General features: G+C 34.5%; 1 protein-coding gene and 1 long non-coding RNA gene across 6 annotated transcripts; one reads left to right on the forward strand and one right to left on the reverse strand.

The window, feature by feature from the left end:
• The first annotated feature begins 531 nt into the window (after positions 1-531).
• On the forward strand, positions 532-7,336 carry LOC112020120 (uncharacterized). Of its 3 annotated transcripts, none has more exons than XM_024052682.2 (8): positions 532-1,110; positions 1,874-2,077; positions 2,225-2,719; positions 3,142-3,252; positions 4,231-4,419; positions 5,230-5,454; positions 6,635-6,755; positions 6,848-7,336. In XM_024052682.2, the coding sequence occupies exons 1-8, from the start codon at positions 730-732 to the stop codon at positions 6,958-6,960; spliced, it is 1,839 nt and encodes a 612-aa protein (XP_023908450.2). In that variant the 5' UTR covers positions 532-729; the 3' UTR covers positions 6,961-7,336. The 3 variants fall into 3 exon arrangements, with proteins under 3 accessions (XP_023908450.2, XP_023908451.2, XP_065619039.1); XM_024052683.2 differs by having other exon boundaries at positions 533-1,110; positions 2,228-2,719; XM_065762967.1 differs by having other exon boundaries at positions 968-1,110; positions 1,888-2,077.
• Positions 7,337-12,376: 5,040 nt separating this feature from the next.
• Positions 12,377-14,702, reverse strand: LOC112020127 (uncharacterized). Of its 3 annotated transcripts, none has more exons than XR_010624784.1 (3): positions 13,699-14,680; positions 12,863-13,451; positions 12,377-12,741 (listed from the first exon to the last, which is right to left on the reverse strand). It is a non-coding gene; the product is annotated as an uncharacterized LOC112020127 (long non-coding RNA). The 3 variants fall into 3 exon arrangements; XR_002883767.2 differs by having other exon boundaries at positions 12,863-12,954; positions 13,181-14,671; XR_002883766.2 differs by having other exon boundaries at positions 12,863-14,702.
• Between the last annotated feature and the right edge of the window lie 1,285 nt (positions 14,703-15,987).

Raw genomic sequence — 15,987 nt, forward strand, 5'->3', positions numbered from 1 at the left:
TTAATTACACTTTTGTAAATATATTAAAAACTATAAGCCCCATTTGATAAGGGAATTTTCTCTCTTCAAATAAAATAATAATACTTTTACTATACTAATTTTTCTTTTATAAAATATAATATATATATATATATATACATACCAAACACATAATTATATTTTTTACACTTTTAAATATGTTATTTAAATATGATATTAAACACATTTTTTATATTATGAATACTTTAAACACATATTTTTACAACACTTTTTAAACCATAGTTTTCACATATTTGATTCTTCTGGGTTGATTATGTTTTCATGTTTTTTGGATTACTCTTAGTCGTTTTTTATATTTAATTATTTTATGAAATTCTAGCTCTAAAATATTGTGAAATGCAAAATTTTAATTAATAGAAAAGAAAACAAATAATACTATATAAAAACAGAATCTAACACGAAAGACGAAAAAAAAAAGAAAGGTAAATGGCGAAAAAGAAGGAACCCAAATATTTATCAAATGTTAAAAAAAGAAAAAGAAAAGAAAAATCTCAACTTCCTGCAAGACAACACTCTTATACAGCAAGCCAAGCATACATACAGCCATGACAAACGGAGGACTTAATAACAGTTAACAGTAATAGTAAGAAAAGAAAACATATGATTTATGAAGCGAAAGAGGGAGCTGTAGAGTTTAATTTTTGAAATTGTGATTCCAAAACCCTAAACCCTAAACCCAACCACACACCAATGCAGCTCCTTCAACTTCAATCCCTCACTCTCCCTCTACTTCCAAAACCCCTAAATTTAATCCCAAAACTACTCCTCAAAACCCAGAGAAACCCCTTGCCGGTCCTCTCATGCTCTCCCACCGACCAAGAACTACAAGTCCTGGAAGCCGCCGTATTGGACTCCGACGAGAAGAGCCTCCCCTGCGTGCGAACCTACGAGAACGACTCGTCTCGCCTCGCTCTCGTCGGAGCCGTCTCCTTCCACCAGGCCTTGACCGCCGCCGCTGCCGACGGCGGTCGTGCCGCCGACGAGCACCTCGACTCCGGCATCCCCGCTATGGTCGTCGAGACCGTGTTCCCGGCCCGCTCCGATGACCACAGCACCGTCTCCACTCGACTGGTACCTTCATTTCCATCACCTTCTCTATCTTTCAACAACGTTTTATAGAGTTCTAAATAAATTGATAGAAATCATAGTTATGATAGACCTGCATAATTGCATTTGCAGGAGGGATCATGTGGGTTTTGATTGAATTAGTGGTTGAGATTAAATTGCTAAGTGTGTATAGATAATAATAGATGAACTTATTTTCAATGGCTTATTTTGTTTAGAAAAATAAGTTGTGTAAAAGTAACTACTAGGTATAGTTGTGCGGGAAGTTTTAAAAAGCTGTACATAAAGCTGACATTTTAAAATTAAAACAAATAGATAGACCCGGATTAGTGAGGGTACGATTGAAACAGTAGATGACTAAGTGTGGTGCAGTCTCTCTCATTATGATCTTTTGGGTTGTATTAGAACCTGCCGGGTAAGTACTACATGAATGGGAATTTTTATTGCATGGTTTGTATATGTCTTGTGTACATGTAGCCGACCTTGATTAGTTTGTTTAGGATTCATAGCTGATCCCAAAATTTTGGGGACATGGTGGCGGTGGTTGTTGTTGTTGTATTGTGGTTGATTGGTTATTACGCTGGTTCTGAGTTCTTCCTACTTCTTCAGGGTTCTTAATGATCTTTAAAAGTATCTGGTGTTCAGTTTCCCATTCTATGATCCCTTCTGTTGGTCTTGATTAATGTAGGCATGAATAACCTTGCAAAGTAATGAATTGTTATTTGAGTTCCATTGTTGAATATATGTCTAAAGTTATTTTCTTTAACAGTTTTTGCCTGCTAGGAAAGTTCGCGAAAGAGCGAAAAAGCTCAGGAGGTCTATCTCAGAAGATATGCTGTTGAGCACCACCTCTAGAAATATACTTGCCATGACATTTAGACAAGTAGTTTTGGAACAGCTTTGGAGCTTTGAACTGGTTGTTTTTAGACCTGGGTCAGAAAGAAATATGGAGGATCTGGAAAACCCAAGAGAGGTTTGTCATCCTTTCTTATGTATTAAGCTCTTCCATTTTGGCGTCTGCATCGCTTTTCCATAAATTGTAATATCATATAAATATGTCTGCCCTGCAGGTGCCACATTGATACTGACAGGTTCAGTTCTCTTATGCCTTTCGTATCAGCAGGTCCCTGCATCTTTTTCTCTTAGCTCATCAGATGAAAGAGCTATTGCTGTGCTTGCGGAAGCTATTTGCATTTCTGCTCTTCAAAGCACTGAAAGACATTTCCTTGATAATATATTGAGCAAACCTTCAAGTAATATCTTCCGTTGGTTTCGAAAGCCCACAAGGATTGCATCAAAAGATTCCTCAGTCATCATATACGAGTTATTTGAGGATGAGATAATTGAAAATGCCAAGACTCTGTTAGAAGATTTTAATTCAACAAAGGAAGGCTATAAGCCCCAGAAAACAGAATCAAAGCACCATTGGTGGATGCTGTCAGGACAGACTGAATTGGAAAAGATTGGTGGTCCACAGTTCAGTGCTTGGACAATGGAGTATGTTCCTGCTTATAGGCTACAAATTGACACAGATATACTCAAGAATATAAAATTTGAGGGCTGGAAAAAATCTACAAATAATCGGTGGGAAGTACTTCTCACGCACTCCCAAATGGTTAGACATGCTTTCTTTACTTCCTTGGGTTTTAGGCTTTTAATGTGATTTTTTCTTCTTGTGACAGATGTGGGCATTTATACATGTTTGAAGTATCTGTAACCACTTTAGGTCTCTGGCTTAAAATTATTTAAAAATTTAAAATAGGATAGCAATGTGCATGATGAAGAATGAAGAACCCCCCTCCTCACTTTCCTTCTCTTCCTCCCTCAGAAAAAGAAAAGAAAAGAAAAATAGTGCAGAGGCAGTTTGGTGATCACATAAGTTTTAAGTGTGATGAAGCCGTATTTGTAAAATGCTTTTACAAGGATTGATTTTACTTTAACTTGTTAATCCCAACCTATTGGGATATATATTTGATTGGGTTTTTGTTTTATAGCATTGATGCTATTTCAATCTAGCTTATCAATTAAATTTTGCAGGTTGGATTGGCAGGCATTTTAGATCTCTACTATGAAGATCTTTACTCGCTGCCCAACAAACAGCTATCATGTGGTGTGGTTGCAAATTTTGCAAACTTGTCCAACAAAAAGGTACCCAATTATTTTTTTTTTCTTTCCTTTCTGGTAAAAACAATTGGAGCCTTGATTTTGCATTGTTTGCAAACTGATATGTGCAATGGTTTTCTTGGCTCTCTGGCACTAAGAAAGGAATTTCAATGAATTTTAGAAATAAGAAGGTTTTTGGTGCTCTGAATATTTTGAGATTCAAGAATGAATCATTAGAAGACAGTGGCTCTGGTGTTTTGAATTTGTGATCGTTAGAAGACAAGTGCAATCCTTGCAATACTAAAAAAAAATTGGACACTGGTTATGAGTGGGTGTAAGTTGATACAATATTTACATGTGGGAGAGAGTTGTAGCGAGCATACATCATTACCCCAGTAAATTTTGCTAGTAGTTCAACATATATTCACAATTTTAGAGTTTATCATGAATAATCAGTCTAACAATTGTTGCCAATGAGCTCTAACTCAAATTGCACCTCATTCCCTTGTAAGAGTAAAAGGTGGAGAGTGGGGTTGTGCATCCGAGACCTACTAGCTGCATATCTAACTTACCAATAAAGAAAAATTTTCTAAAGATATATATATATATATATATTTTTCCCTGGATATTTTGGCTTTGAACATTCAAGAAAAAACAGTACTCCTTTTGGTATTTCAGATAGATCTGGAGAATCTCCAAGTGAACTCATACTGCAGTCAAATTTGAAACTTTTATAGGGATACTCTGACTTAGTTTGTTGTGTTGCTTACTGGTACTTCTTGTTCACTTTCTCGCTCCTTGTCAGCATCTTTTTCTGGGGCTTCAGTGCTAACTCCCTTCAACAAAACCTTATCCTAAGTCCCAACTAGTTGGAGCCAACTGGGTGTCTGAAATTGGTGGTAAACTTATTAGGGAAAAGCTGTGCTTAATCTCTGATTAAATTTTTTCAGTTGAGATAATGCTTTTTTCAATTCAGTTGAGTTCTGTTAATTGCTCTGGGCTAATATGTTCCGTAACTTGCAGAGGAGCTCTTCTTGGTTGAAAATGATGTCTGTTAGCCTTGCGAGTGGAGTTTTTCTGGTTATAATCAGTGCTCTTGGTCAACTTGGTTTGCCTCATCTAAGCAAAGGAGGAAGGTACCCTGTAGAACATAGGCCTCTTCCATCATCTGAAGTTGACTGTGCACTAATCCAGTCTCTGGATGCGAGAGAGGTATTTATGCACTGAGATAATTATATGTTTTTACAAATTTAAATTACGTTGGTTTAAACATATATGATACTTATCAAAAAAGGGAAAAAAAAAATAAAACACATGGCAGTTCATGCGAAATTAATGTGAGGATATGGAAGAATAAGAAGCAGGGAGGTTGCTTCCAAGTTCTCCCAAGAAGTGCCCTCAAGATATAGCAATTCTTATATCTATTTGTTCACACTTTTGACTGTAAAATAAATATCTTATATCAAATGCTTCCCTCTGGGCGAGACAGCTATAATTCGTGTTGTACTCAAATGCCAAATGGTAAGTGTAAGCCAAGGCTTAGCCTTATGTGGCAAACCTTTTTATGATTCAACTCATACTGCTTGCACTATATGTTAATTTAATGAAAATTAAAAAACAAGGATCAACCATGTATGAGGCTATGAGCTACATTTCAAATTTGTTTGATTCTAATGTATATTCCATCATTTTTCTTGTATTTTTTTGTTATGTTCTGTTTGTTTAATATATTTTAGCACATTCCTAACATAGTTCAACTTGTGATGAAATTATAACTGCGGGACTTAAAAAAAAAAAATCTCATTACCCCTCTATCACTAATTGTAAATATGTTGAAGTACATTTTCTGTTATGGCTTACTTTGTGATTTTAGGGGGTAGAATGCTATGCCTTTTACTTCAAATGGTCACTTTAAAGCATTAATTCGATATTGTTGGGGTGTTATCATAGTTGGAGCTTTAATTGTAAATATATATTATTTCCTTTATTGTAAAGCTTTAATAGTTAATTGAATTTGAATAGTTGGAAGAATTCTGCATCTCAATTGTCAAAAAGATAAAAGATGCTTTTGGTTGGGCCGGTGATATAAGGACTGAAACAAGAATTGGTGCTTGGACTGGGGAATTACCGTCCTACCTGAGGATGGTTGGTGAAGCCGATTCCGATATTGAAAGCATTCCAACTGCCCCTTCAGAGAAAATTGACACAGACATGAGAATTTCTGCCCATGATATTGCTAGTTATCAGGTAAACTCAAATTGTTTATACTATCTTTGCCTTATTTCTTGCATTTTCTTTGTCACAGCGTAATTAAACAATAAAGGAGAAACATAAACCTAGATAGTTTTATGATTCTAGTATCCATATGCTTAGCATTTTTTTGGGATGGTATCGTGGACTCGTGGTAACTGAGGAGTATCAACTTAATAAGTAGTCATGGTTGGTGTGATTTTATTCACTGTAAATCATTTTGTGAATGCTGAGAACAGAGAAGAAAGTAAAGACCAATAGGTGGGAAATGTATAAATTCAATGGTCTGCTCTAGACTGGTTTATTTGACCAAGTCTAGCTGGCTATAACATTGATCTCATTTGTTGAAAAGCTTTCTGTATTGCACTAAGCAAAGGGCAAGTGTTGTCTGGGAGACGCTGAAAATCTTGTCACTTCGTGATTAAGTGATTGATATGGACGGTATAGCTCTTTGAATTTGAAGTGGCATTACTCACTTGAATATGAAAGGAATTGCTCTCATCTTTCTGTTTTTAACATATGACTATAACCCAATATCACTGATTCTAATTTTCCATCGGTACAGCCTTGTTTGATCATTGAATTACTCTAATTGCTTAATTAAAAACTAGAGTAAAGATTACCTCAATTGATCTGCTTCATAATGATGTTGATCAGCATCAGTTAGGTTTGGCAAAAAAAAAATTTATTTACTTATTTATTTTTTAAAAAGAAGAAAAAATTGGGCCAATGACTATTTCTAATGATGTTGATCTCTACCTCTAGTTCAATTTGAACTTTTATTGGCCTTCTCCTCTCTTATTCATCCATTCCCAAATGTGTTTTCTTGATGCACATGCACAATACTTAAATTTCCTAGGGGTTTTGAGTTTCATATATCTGTAACAACCATTGGGAGGTCCATGATGATCATTCTGGATCTTTTGTGGATTTAAGAATCAAATGAAGAAAAGGGATTGTTCTTTCTTCATTTTGGCTATAGTACTGTACATAACCGAAACTGTTTAGTGTGGGTGTGCCATGCAATTTTATTGGTGGTAAGTTAATTTCCTGGAAAATGATCATATTATTGTTTGTTGCTTATCTTGCCCTTACAAATTGTAGCGCCCTCTGCTTCTTTTTTGTTGGGGATGCATTGCTGTCAATTTGCTTATTTTTAATATTTGTCGAAATTTAGGTGGTTTTGTCAACTGATGGAAAGTTAGTTGGGTTCCAACCTACAAGCCGGGTTGCTGTTAATCGTTGGGCTGCTAATCCCTTAGCAAAGGAGTTGTATGGTGGAAGAAAGCTCTCCCCTGGTAGGTGCTGATTTGCTTATACTTATAAGTCACTGTGTCTTGAGTTGCTGCTGAATTAATATGGTTTGTCCTTTTGGTCCTGGCTCGGGTAGGTTTTATTGAGCCTGGTCTCAAGGTCCGTCATCCCAGAGAGCTAGTTGTAATGGAGTTGCTGATGTCAGAAAATCCAGATGCCTGTTTTGCTTTGGCCAGGCCTTTTCGATGATCATTGCCTAGTTGTTATATGTGAAAACTACTGCCCGTAACTTGTCATTCTACCCCCATAGGGTTTAACGCCATTATACTGGAAATTCAAATGTTAGATTATATCCCCACGGGAAATGTTTTCTTCGATTATCCAAATACCATTCTAGCCTTTCTAGGTGTTAGCATCATTAGCCCTGAGATTTGAAGGAATTGTTGGAAGATGAGTCTAAATTATTATGGGAAAGAAGGGGATGATCTTTCCTCGAAACAATTTCTTGTTAATAGAATATATTGATTGCAGAGAATGCAAGAATGCTACTTAGGGTAACTTTAATTGTGATAAATGCTACTTAGGTTGCGTTTGACATTGGCTTAAAAAATCAGTAATTTTTATTTTTGTTTCACTATTTAGCTTATTTTTGCTACTATTTATGGGTTCTATTGCACTTTTTGGTACTTTATCAACAATACTTTCAGCAAAAAATTTTCAGTTTAGCTAAATAAGCTATTTCCAAATAGACTCCTAAGTGTAGGTTTAACTGCGCGCGCTGGTTTTTTTTTAAACAGAATCACCTCTAAAAAAAAAAAACTAAAAATATAAGCAATTTCTTAGGGAAAAAAAAGGCTAGAGATAATCTTTATGCCTTTTCATTGTGAAATATGTATACCTGGACAATACGTGGGGACTTGGTGGCTAACATGAATTATGCTGTGACATTTGCTTTAAACAAAACACCTACAAAATAATTATTCCTGGCCGTTTTCATCTTTGCAGGGAATATAGAAGATGGAAGAAAAAAAAAATTATAAAATCTAAAATATTACTAATAAATGAAATGAGATTTATAGACATTACACTGCTAAAAAAAATGATTATTACGTATATGAGTTGAGATACACATTGTGAAAAAATTCTCAAATGGAAGAGGGGGGGAGCCATGAAAAAGTGACGTGCAAATAACAAGAGGCTTTTTTCCCCTCAAAAAATGGGTTTCTGAATCACTTAAAACTAAGTATGAGTCAAATCATAGTTCCGAGCCTCCATTGCAGGAGTGGGGAATTCTCAATCCAAAATAACATCTTCAGAAATATGACTAACATACTGCGCTAAAGAATGAGCCATTAGATTTGATCCAAACGAGAGAGATGGGAACCCAATTTAGTGATAGCTTTCATGACATTGGCATTGTCTTATGAAAAATTGTCTTTAAATGGACTTACGCAGTAATTTTAGTGGGAGTTAAATGCCTAATTTTAAATTTTGAAGGAAGGAGTTTATCTTTTTAGTAATTGTGCTTAAAACTTGAGGTTTATTTTAAGGATGAGGGAGAACATGAGAAAACAAATTAAGAGGAGAGAGAAGATAATAAATGTTTAAACTATTTTATAAATAAAAAGTGATTTAAAAAAAATTAATAAATTTAAAATTTTTTTGAAAACGTAAACAATGAGAGTTTGTTATGTTTCTTTTTAGTAAAAGAGAAGTACCCATCCCTCTTTGTTCTCATTTTTGTTTTTGTGTTCTCTTTGCTTTGATGATTTCTGGCTATGTTGTGTTGGTTTCCTCTGTTGGTGTTTGCCTGAAGTGAAACCACAAGGTTAATATTCAAGCTAAAAAATACAAAACCAGAAAAATGAGTAAAAGAAGGAAAAAAGAAAAAAGAAAAAAAAAGGGACAAAGTTGTACAAAATTAGTTGTAGCCTTACTCAATATCTTTCTATTGGAGGTAAATTTTGAAAAATCGACCATTAAATTACATCTTATTCTTATATCATCCATACTTGCAAAATTTCTAAAAAATTAAAGGTCAATAGTTATGTCATCAATAAATTGTTTAAATTGCAAGTTTTTGTAATTTAAAATTATGCATAAAATATAAAATTATAGATCTTCTAGTAAATAATATCTGATTGACACAAAATTTGACATTTGTATTGAGAGCATAAAGAACATGCAATTCAACGGTTAAATTTTAAAAATATATAGTAATGTTTATTATATTGAGTAAGGTTATAGTTTTAGGCTACAACCAATTTTGTAACTAAATTTTGTAAAAAAAAACAAAAAGAGAAAGGAAGCTCATGGTTGTTTGTAGTCTCTTCTTCTTTGTTGTTTTTGCTTCTCCTTCTTTCTCTGTCTCTATTGCTATTTTGGGTTCTCTTCTCTTCCTCTGATGTGTTTGTTTTGATTTGTTTTGCTAGGTATTTTGGGGGGGGGGGTTTAAGGGATTGTGTTTGGGTCTTTGACAATGGGTTTTCTCATAGAGGTTTTTGGGTGTATTTTAATGGGTAATTGTTGTTATTTTTGGGTATTTTTCTATGTTTTTGGGAGGGCTTTTTGCTGGGGTTTTGGGGCTGATTCTAGGGAAGAAGATTAAAAAAAAAATGGCAAAGAGATGAGGGAGAGGCAAAGGGAATTTCTGGAGGGGCTGAGAGCTTGCTAGCATCTGAGGGTGTCTCCTAATTTTATGGAAAAAATTCTGGTGAGTGAGGTAGGGGGAGTGTACTACCAATGTGGGCTAGCAGCGAGAGAGAGAGAGCCGGTTGGCAATGAGCGAGAGCCAAAACTTGGGGAGCAAGGCCAAGAATGACACTTGGTGTCATCCTAGGCAAAAACTTACTGTATCCTCGGCTCTATTCTATCATTGAGCAGTAAAATAAGAACTTCCATTCACAGCCTCAAACATCTCCACAATCTTGCAGATATAACTAGGCTTTACTTCAGCAGCCTAAACATAACAAACAGAAAAACAAAAACTCAAGATAGACTATCAAAATAAAATATACATTAAGTAGCATAGCACTTCAAATTAAAACTTACCTTAATGTGAGCATCATCATTAAGATTATAAATAATTTGACCATTAACCTCAGCTTAAGTGCAATGGCGTCGAACTTGAATAATTTGGTTGAATCATCCTTACTTCTTATGAACTATCATCATCATCACTTCACTTATCAAAAAGATTTATAATATCTCATTATATAATAGTAGATCTAACCATCTAAGAAATATCTCATTACATTATAAGCCTACATCTAAATTTTTTTAATTTTTTTTTGAGAGAGTTTCAACCTATAACGTTCGCTCTTGATAATGGCTTTTTATTATCAGATCAAGATACCAATCGGCTTTTGGTGTAGGCGGAGATTGAACTATAGATCTCTTATTCAACCATTAGAGACTTTACCAGTTGAGCTAACTAGAACCCACAAACCTACATCTATAATTAAAATATATTACATTACTCATCAATGAAACAAAAAGGACCAAATTAAAACAACATAATTTCAGTTTAACTCACAACATTACTCTTCATTAACTGTGATTTGAAATAGAGCTTGATGGCCATCTTCCATCTTTGTTCATAAAAAGTCAATATCCATAAGTGTTTTTTTTAGGTTTTGGAAGTATTTCTGTCATTTTCTTTAAGTTTTGGGTTTTTTGTTATTTTTTTTAGGCATGGAGGGTATTTCAGTCATTTTCTTAAGTTTAGGGTGTATTTTTATCATCTTATAGGTTTTAGAGGCATTTTTGTCATTGTATAGGTTTTAGGGATATTTTCGTCATTTTATAGGTTTTAGGGGTATTTTAGTTATTTTTTAGGTTTAGAGGGTATTTTGGTCATTTTAAGGTTTTGGGGGTATTTTGGTCATGTTTTAGGTTTCTGAGATATTTTTGTCATTTTTAAGATTTAGGGGGTATTTTGGTAATTTTTAGATTTCATGGGTATGTTTTAGGTATTGGGGGTATTTCGGTAATTTTAAGGTTTCGGTGGTATTTGACAATTTAAGAGGATTTTAGGAGTACTTTGGTTATTTTGAAGTTTTACGGCCAATTTGGTAATTTTGATTATTGGGTAATTGGGTGGGTTAGAGTTTACTCATAATAATTGGGTTGAATTGGGTTTGGGTTAAAATTAATTAGTTAAATGGGTAATACCCAAACCCTACCTGTAAAATTTCGGTAATATCCAAATTCTACCCGATTACTTTTTACCTATTAAGAACCGGGTGTTACCCGAAATATTTGGAGCAGGTAGGGTTGTATATCTGTTACCCAATGAGTATGACCATCCCTATTTACACTAAATTCTTATAGAATTTAATCTCGAATCCAAATATTTGACAGTGAAAATCCATCCAAATATTTAAAGGTTCTCATTTCTTATTTAAACTAGTGCGTCTTAGCATGATAATAAAGAATAATCATCATAGAGTGTGGATGTTATAGGTTAGAATTCTATCATATCTATACAAAAATGAAAAAAAAAAAAAAACCCTAAATCATCAAATTACATGGTTCCGTAGTAATACTTTCATAAAAATTATATAGACTCATTTGTTCATACTGAAAGGATATCCACTCATGATTTCATAGATATACTCTGGCTATTCCAGGAAAATCACTCCCATGTTGACTTGGAAGTCCTCATTACCACGACATGGGGCATTTGGAACAATAGGAACAGTATTTGGCAGGAAGCCACTTCAAAAACTGCTTTGGGAATCATTAATGATGCCCACCGATACATGACTGAGTATCAGAAAGTAGCAAGCCACCCCACGCCCAGGCAAGTAGTAACCTCTCCCAAATTTTGGAAACCTCCACCCCCAAACTGGTACAAAATAAATGTTCATGCTGTGGTGTTCGCCAATGCAGGACAGTGTGGCCTTGGGGTTGTGATCCCTAATGACAGTGGGCAACTCATGGGAGTGCTTTCGAAAATGCTTCCGTATCTACTAGGAGCATTGGAAGTAGAGGCCAAGGCTATGGAATGTGGGATCATCTTTGCATGGGAGCTGGGACTTAGATTAAGTCATCATGGAAGGGGACTCAAATGTAGTAATCCGTGCACTTAACCATGGGACCAATACCCCCTTGCCAATCCAGCAAATCATCTCAGGCGCTCAGACTTGGCTGCCAAACTTCAGATCATGGAAAGCAATTTTCGCTCAACGAGATTGTAACAAGGCAGCCCATTTAATGGCTAGGCATGCTAAAGACATTATAGACTGTTTAATATGGGTGGAAGATACTCCCCCTCCCATTGTATCTCAGATTCAATCTAATGTAATTTCCTTGGGTCTTACCCACGTTGAATGAAATTTACAACTCTTTCCCTATCAAAAAAAAAAAAAGACTCACTTGTTACCATAAATTTCTATTTTTTTTTAAGAAACAATTTGATGTCATAGCAAATGGGGGCATCCCCTTTCACCACAATTTATAAAAGTAACTATATCATGCCTCCACAAATGAATTGCAGAATCCTAAAGTCCCTTATTTTATAGTAATCAAACAAAGGCAACTTCAGTTAGTAACAAAAGTCTCTTATTTAATAGCTTTAAATTTATCACCACTGACTGGTAATAGAACAGTTGTTGCTTGCTAGTAGCCAGAAATATCAATGATTATAAGATGTACAATGGAATTACTCAACAATGTATTTTTTCATTAGAAGATTTTTCTCAGTCCTCACAACAGATAATTGCGCTCAAAATTTTAAAATTTACACCCTCGTCTCCTTTTACTTAAGGAGGATTACGTAAGTCCTAGGCACCAAACACTAACTTCTAACCATCCGATAAAAAGCGCTCATTGAGAAACAGGAGAAAGAGGGAAGGGGAAAGGGGGGATGATACAAAGACAATCTTTTTCTAATAATTTTAGATCCATTCCTTTGGATATAACGCCCTCTTTGCAATTGCTGCCATGCCTCATGCTGGTCTGTGAATGGCATATCCTTCCTTTTTTCTATGATTGGAATGTAAGCAGGAACCACAGAATTGGCACATTCTACAAGTTGAAAATAGATGTGAGCATGAAGAGAATTGAAGTGCAACAAAACAAAGGATTCTTATTTAAAAAAACACATGATGATTGATGAGACATCAATTCAATATTCTCAAGCAATTACCAGTGGTTTAGATCATCAAAAAATATTCCCCCAACCCCCTGCCTCTCACCTCAGTGCTGAACATACCATTAGGTAGTCAATACAGAGCATCACTGTCAAACATTCAATAAGTTTCACATGTAAGATAAATAGAGCCAAATTAATTATAGAAGATCACTAGTATCCTATTCAACCAATGAAAACATACAACAACCAAAGAAAACTGGACTAAACAAAGCCTGCTAACTGATTTGCACCAGCAAGGAGATAAAACCAATGAGCATTAGTTTGTTGATTAGGAGAGTGATATAAAGATAACGTAAGCACTGAAGATGAGACCTTTTGATAATCATTTTGAGTCTGAAATCAAAAGGGCAGACCAAGCTAGACTTATCAATGTCCAAAGTTTGGGTCACTTTGAATTGGGTATGTCCAAAATTGGCCAGCGTAACCTGCCCCATAAAGGGTTAGGAAACCAGATCCAGAGCCAGCAATAACAAGATATAAAACTCACTTGAGATGAATGTAGAGTCACAAATGAGTTGAATTCATGGCAGATTGGGGAGCCAAACTTTGATGCATTCCCTTCACTTTGGGCCCACAATTCATCCTAATACACAAACACCCAAACAACACAAGTTCATAACTGTTATTTATCAACAACAACAAAAAATACGCAAACAAGGGCAGGCTGGCTGGGCTGGTCTGGTCGGAAATTACAGGCATATCTATCTAAATTCAATGTTATGATTATAAGCTTAACTTGTTTGTTTATTAATTGATTTTATTTTTAAAAAAGCCCTATGCAGGAATTCCATATAGCGTTCAGTAAGTGACATACAGGATGCAGTTTATACCTATAATCCCACACTTGGTATAAATGTTGAGATATCAACCCAACTTGTACATGTGAGTGCATTTAGGTAACATACAAAAACACATGTTCTGAAAAATAAGAAGTCATTAAGATATTCGTAGGTCACAAGCACTTTTTCTGAACCTACAAAATAAGGTCAATATCAGCATGCCTAAACACACAAAATTAATTTCTAAAATATAATAACTTTTTGAAAATAAAAAACCAAACCAGGTATTCACAATTCTCCTTATCCTTAAGGCTGCTATAGATTAGATGCACAATTGAATGTAATGTCAATCTACCATTCTCAATCTAGACTATCTAGTGTGTGTGTGGGTAATAAGAATAAGAAATCAATCAGCGCATAGACATTAAAGTTCGGATTTTCTCATCTCTAACCCCCATCTGAAAAGTGGGGGTTTCCTTAATTCTCTCCAATTGCTGCGTGACCTTTTTCTGAACAAGATCGAGCGAGTTGAAGAGTTTCTGAGCAGGTGTGAGGGATGACGATGATGATTTCTTCTGATTGATAATGTAGTGAATGATATAGAGAAGATTCTGAAGCACCACATCATCGTCAGTTGTCGAAGGCACCCGAAACTGGAGCCGATCGGCAGAGATCGACAAATGAGGATTCGTGATTTTCGGAGCATTGATCGGAGTAAAAGGACTCCCAATTTGTTGCTGTTGTTCTCGAGATGAGAAAAACAAGTCGGGAATAACACTCTTCGGACTCCCAAATTCAATTTGTTCTTGTTCTTCTTCCTCATGAGGTTGAGGAGAAGGAGAAGAGTAAATGAAAAACGATGCCATGGAATTTGGGGGATGAAATTAGGGTTTCAGAGAGAGAGACAGAAAGTCCGTTGCAGAATCGGAATGAGTGCAGAAAGTGGAAGTGTTGTTACGGTGGAGAGTGGAGACAGAGAGCGAGTTATATATACTGTAGGGGTTGATGCCGGTTTGCCACCTGCGTTTGCGTTAAGCTGACGCGTTCGCGTTTTGCTTAAACGCTGTCGTTTTCTCGTTTTTTAAAATTTAAAAACCCCAGTTTCGCTCCTTTCGTTTTTTTCCCCCCAAAAAAATTATATATATATATATATTAACTAAAATATTTTTTCTAGATTCTAAAATAAATAAATTCTACGCCACTTTTCAATCAATTAAAATTTAAAAATACATACAAGTTATGTGTGTATTAAAAAGTTGAATTTTTATGAGTTTAGAAAGATGGGTAAGGTTAATGGTTTCTATGTTTTCGGGAATTTGCAGTTGTAATTTGGAATTTAAAATTGATAAATAATTTATTCATCATAGTACCCCCTTCCCTAGAAAAATTTAACCTAGTAGGATTGATAAAAATGAATCAGAGTGGACGAAAGGACATAAAGTGAAATGCAAACTACCAAAACTGAAAATAAATTTTGAAAGTTTTGGGACGAAAATCTAATTTCATGTACAATTTAAGGATGAGAACAATAATTTTAGCCCTTTTGTTTTTACAACATTTTTCACTACTTCTTGAGATCAAGTTGTGGTTGGAGACATCATTTTTACATTAGTGTATCACAAAACAACTTTTATTATACATAAATCATAATAGATCATGTCAACTATTGTAGAAAAAAACACGGTGCTAAAATAAATGATAGGTACATTGACTTCTAACATACAAAATTCATTAAAGGCATCTAAATGCAAGTTATTATCTTGTGATTATTGGTTTGAGTTGAATTCAATTTCTCAACCTCAAGATCATCTATATATATTAACAGGCAAAACTATTTAGAGAAAGTTCAATTAGAATTTGAAATTAAAGTTTAATTTTGCATCATGTGTCTAAATTTATGTAGGGATCACATCATAATTATCCACTTAAGTTTGTGCCATGTCCACTTAAGTTTTTTAATCTTTGTGTCAAGTGAGTTAATGAGTACAAAATACTAAGAATATAATATTAATGAACTATAAAATTTAAAAAAAAAAAAAAAAAAACAATCGCATATACTCAATAAAAATCACCACACAACAAAAATCACTACACATTCTATTGTATTAAAAATTAGAAAATAAATTATCATAATTAGTATTAAATTTAGGTATGAATTTTAATATATGATTAATTACATTTACTTTTTTAAAAAATAATTTGACTAATTATTTGTATTTTTATGATAAAAACTGTGTTTAATTTTGAATGCATTCATGCGTTTGCATGAGTTACATGCTAGTTAAAAAATAAACTCAAAAAACAAAATAGAAATGTTATTATAATCTAAATACATAAATT

The sequence above is a fragment of the Quercus suber genome, unplaced genomic scaffold (assembly GCF_002906115.3).
Source record: "Quercus suber isolate HL8 unplaced genomic scaffold, Cork oak 2.0 scaffold_484, whole genome shotgun sequence".
In the NCBI taxonomy this organism is placed as follows: Eukaryota; Viridiplantae; Streptophyta; class Magnoliopsida; order Fagales; family Fagaceae; genus Quercus; species Quercus suber.

Bases quoted from the DNA above. Each gene is read 5' to 3' on its own strand.
- LOC112020120 (XM_024052682.2), top strand. From the start codon at position 730: ATGCAGCTCCTTCAACTTCAATCCCTCACTCTCCCTCTACTTCCAAAA. The intron at 1,111-1,873 runs GTACCTTCATTT...TTTCTTTAACAG, and splicing joins GCACCGTCTCCACTCGACTG to TTTTTGCCTGCTAGGAAAGT. The intron at 5,455-6,634 runs GTAAACTCAAAT...GTCGAAATTTAG, and splicing joins ATGATATTGCTAGTTATCAG to GTGGTTTTGTCAACTGATGG.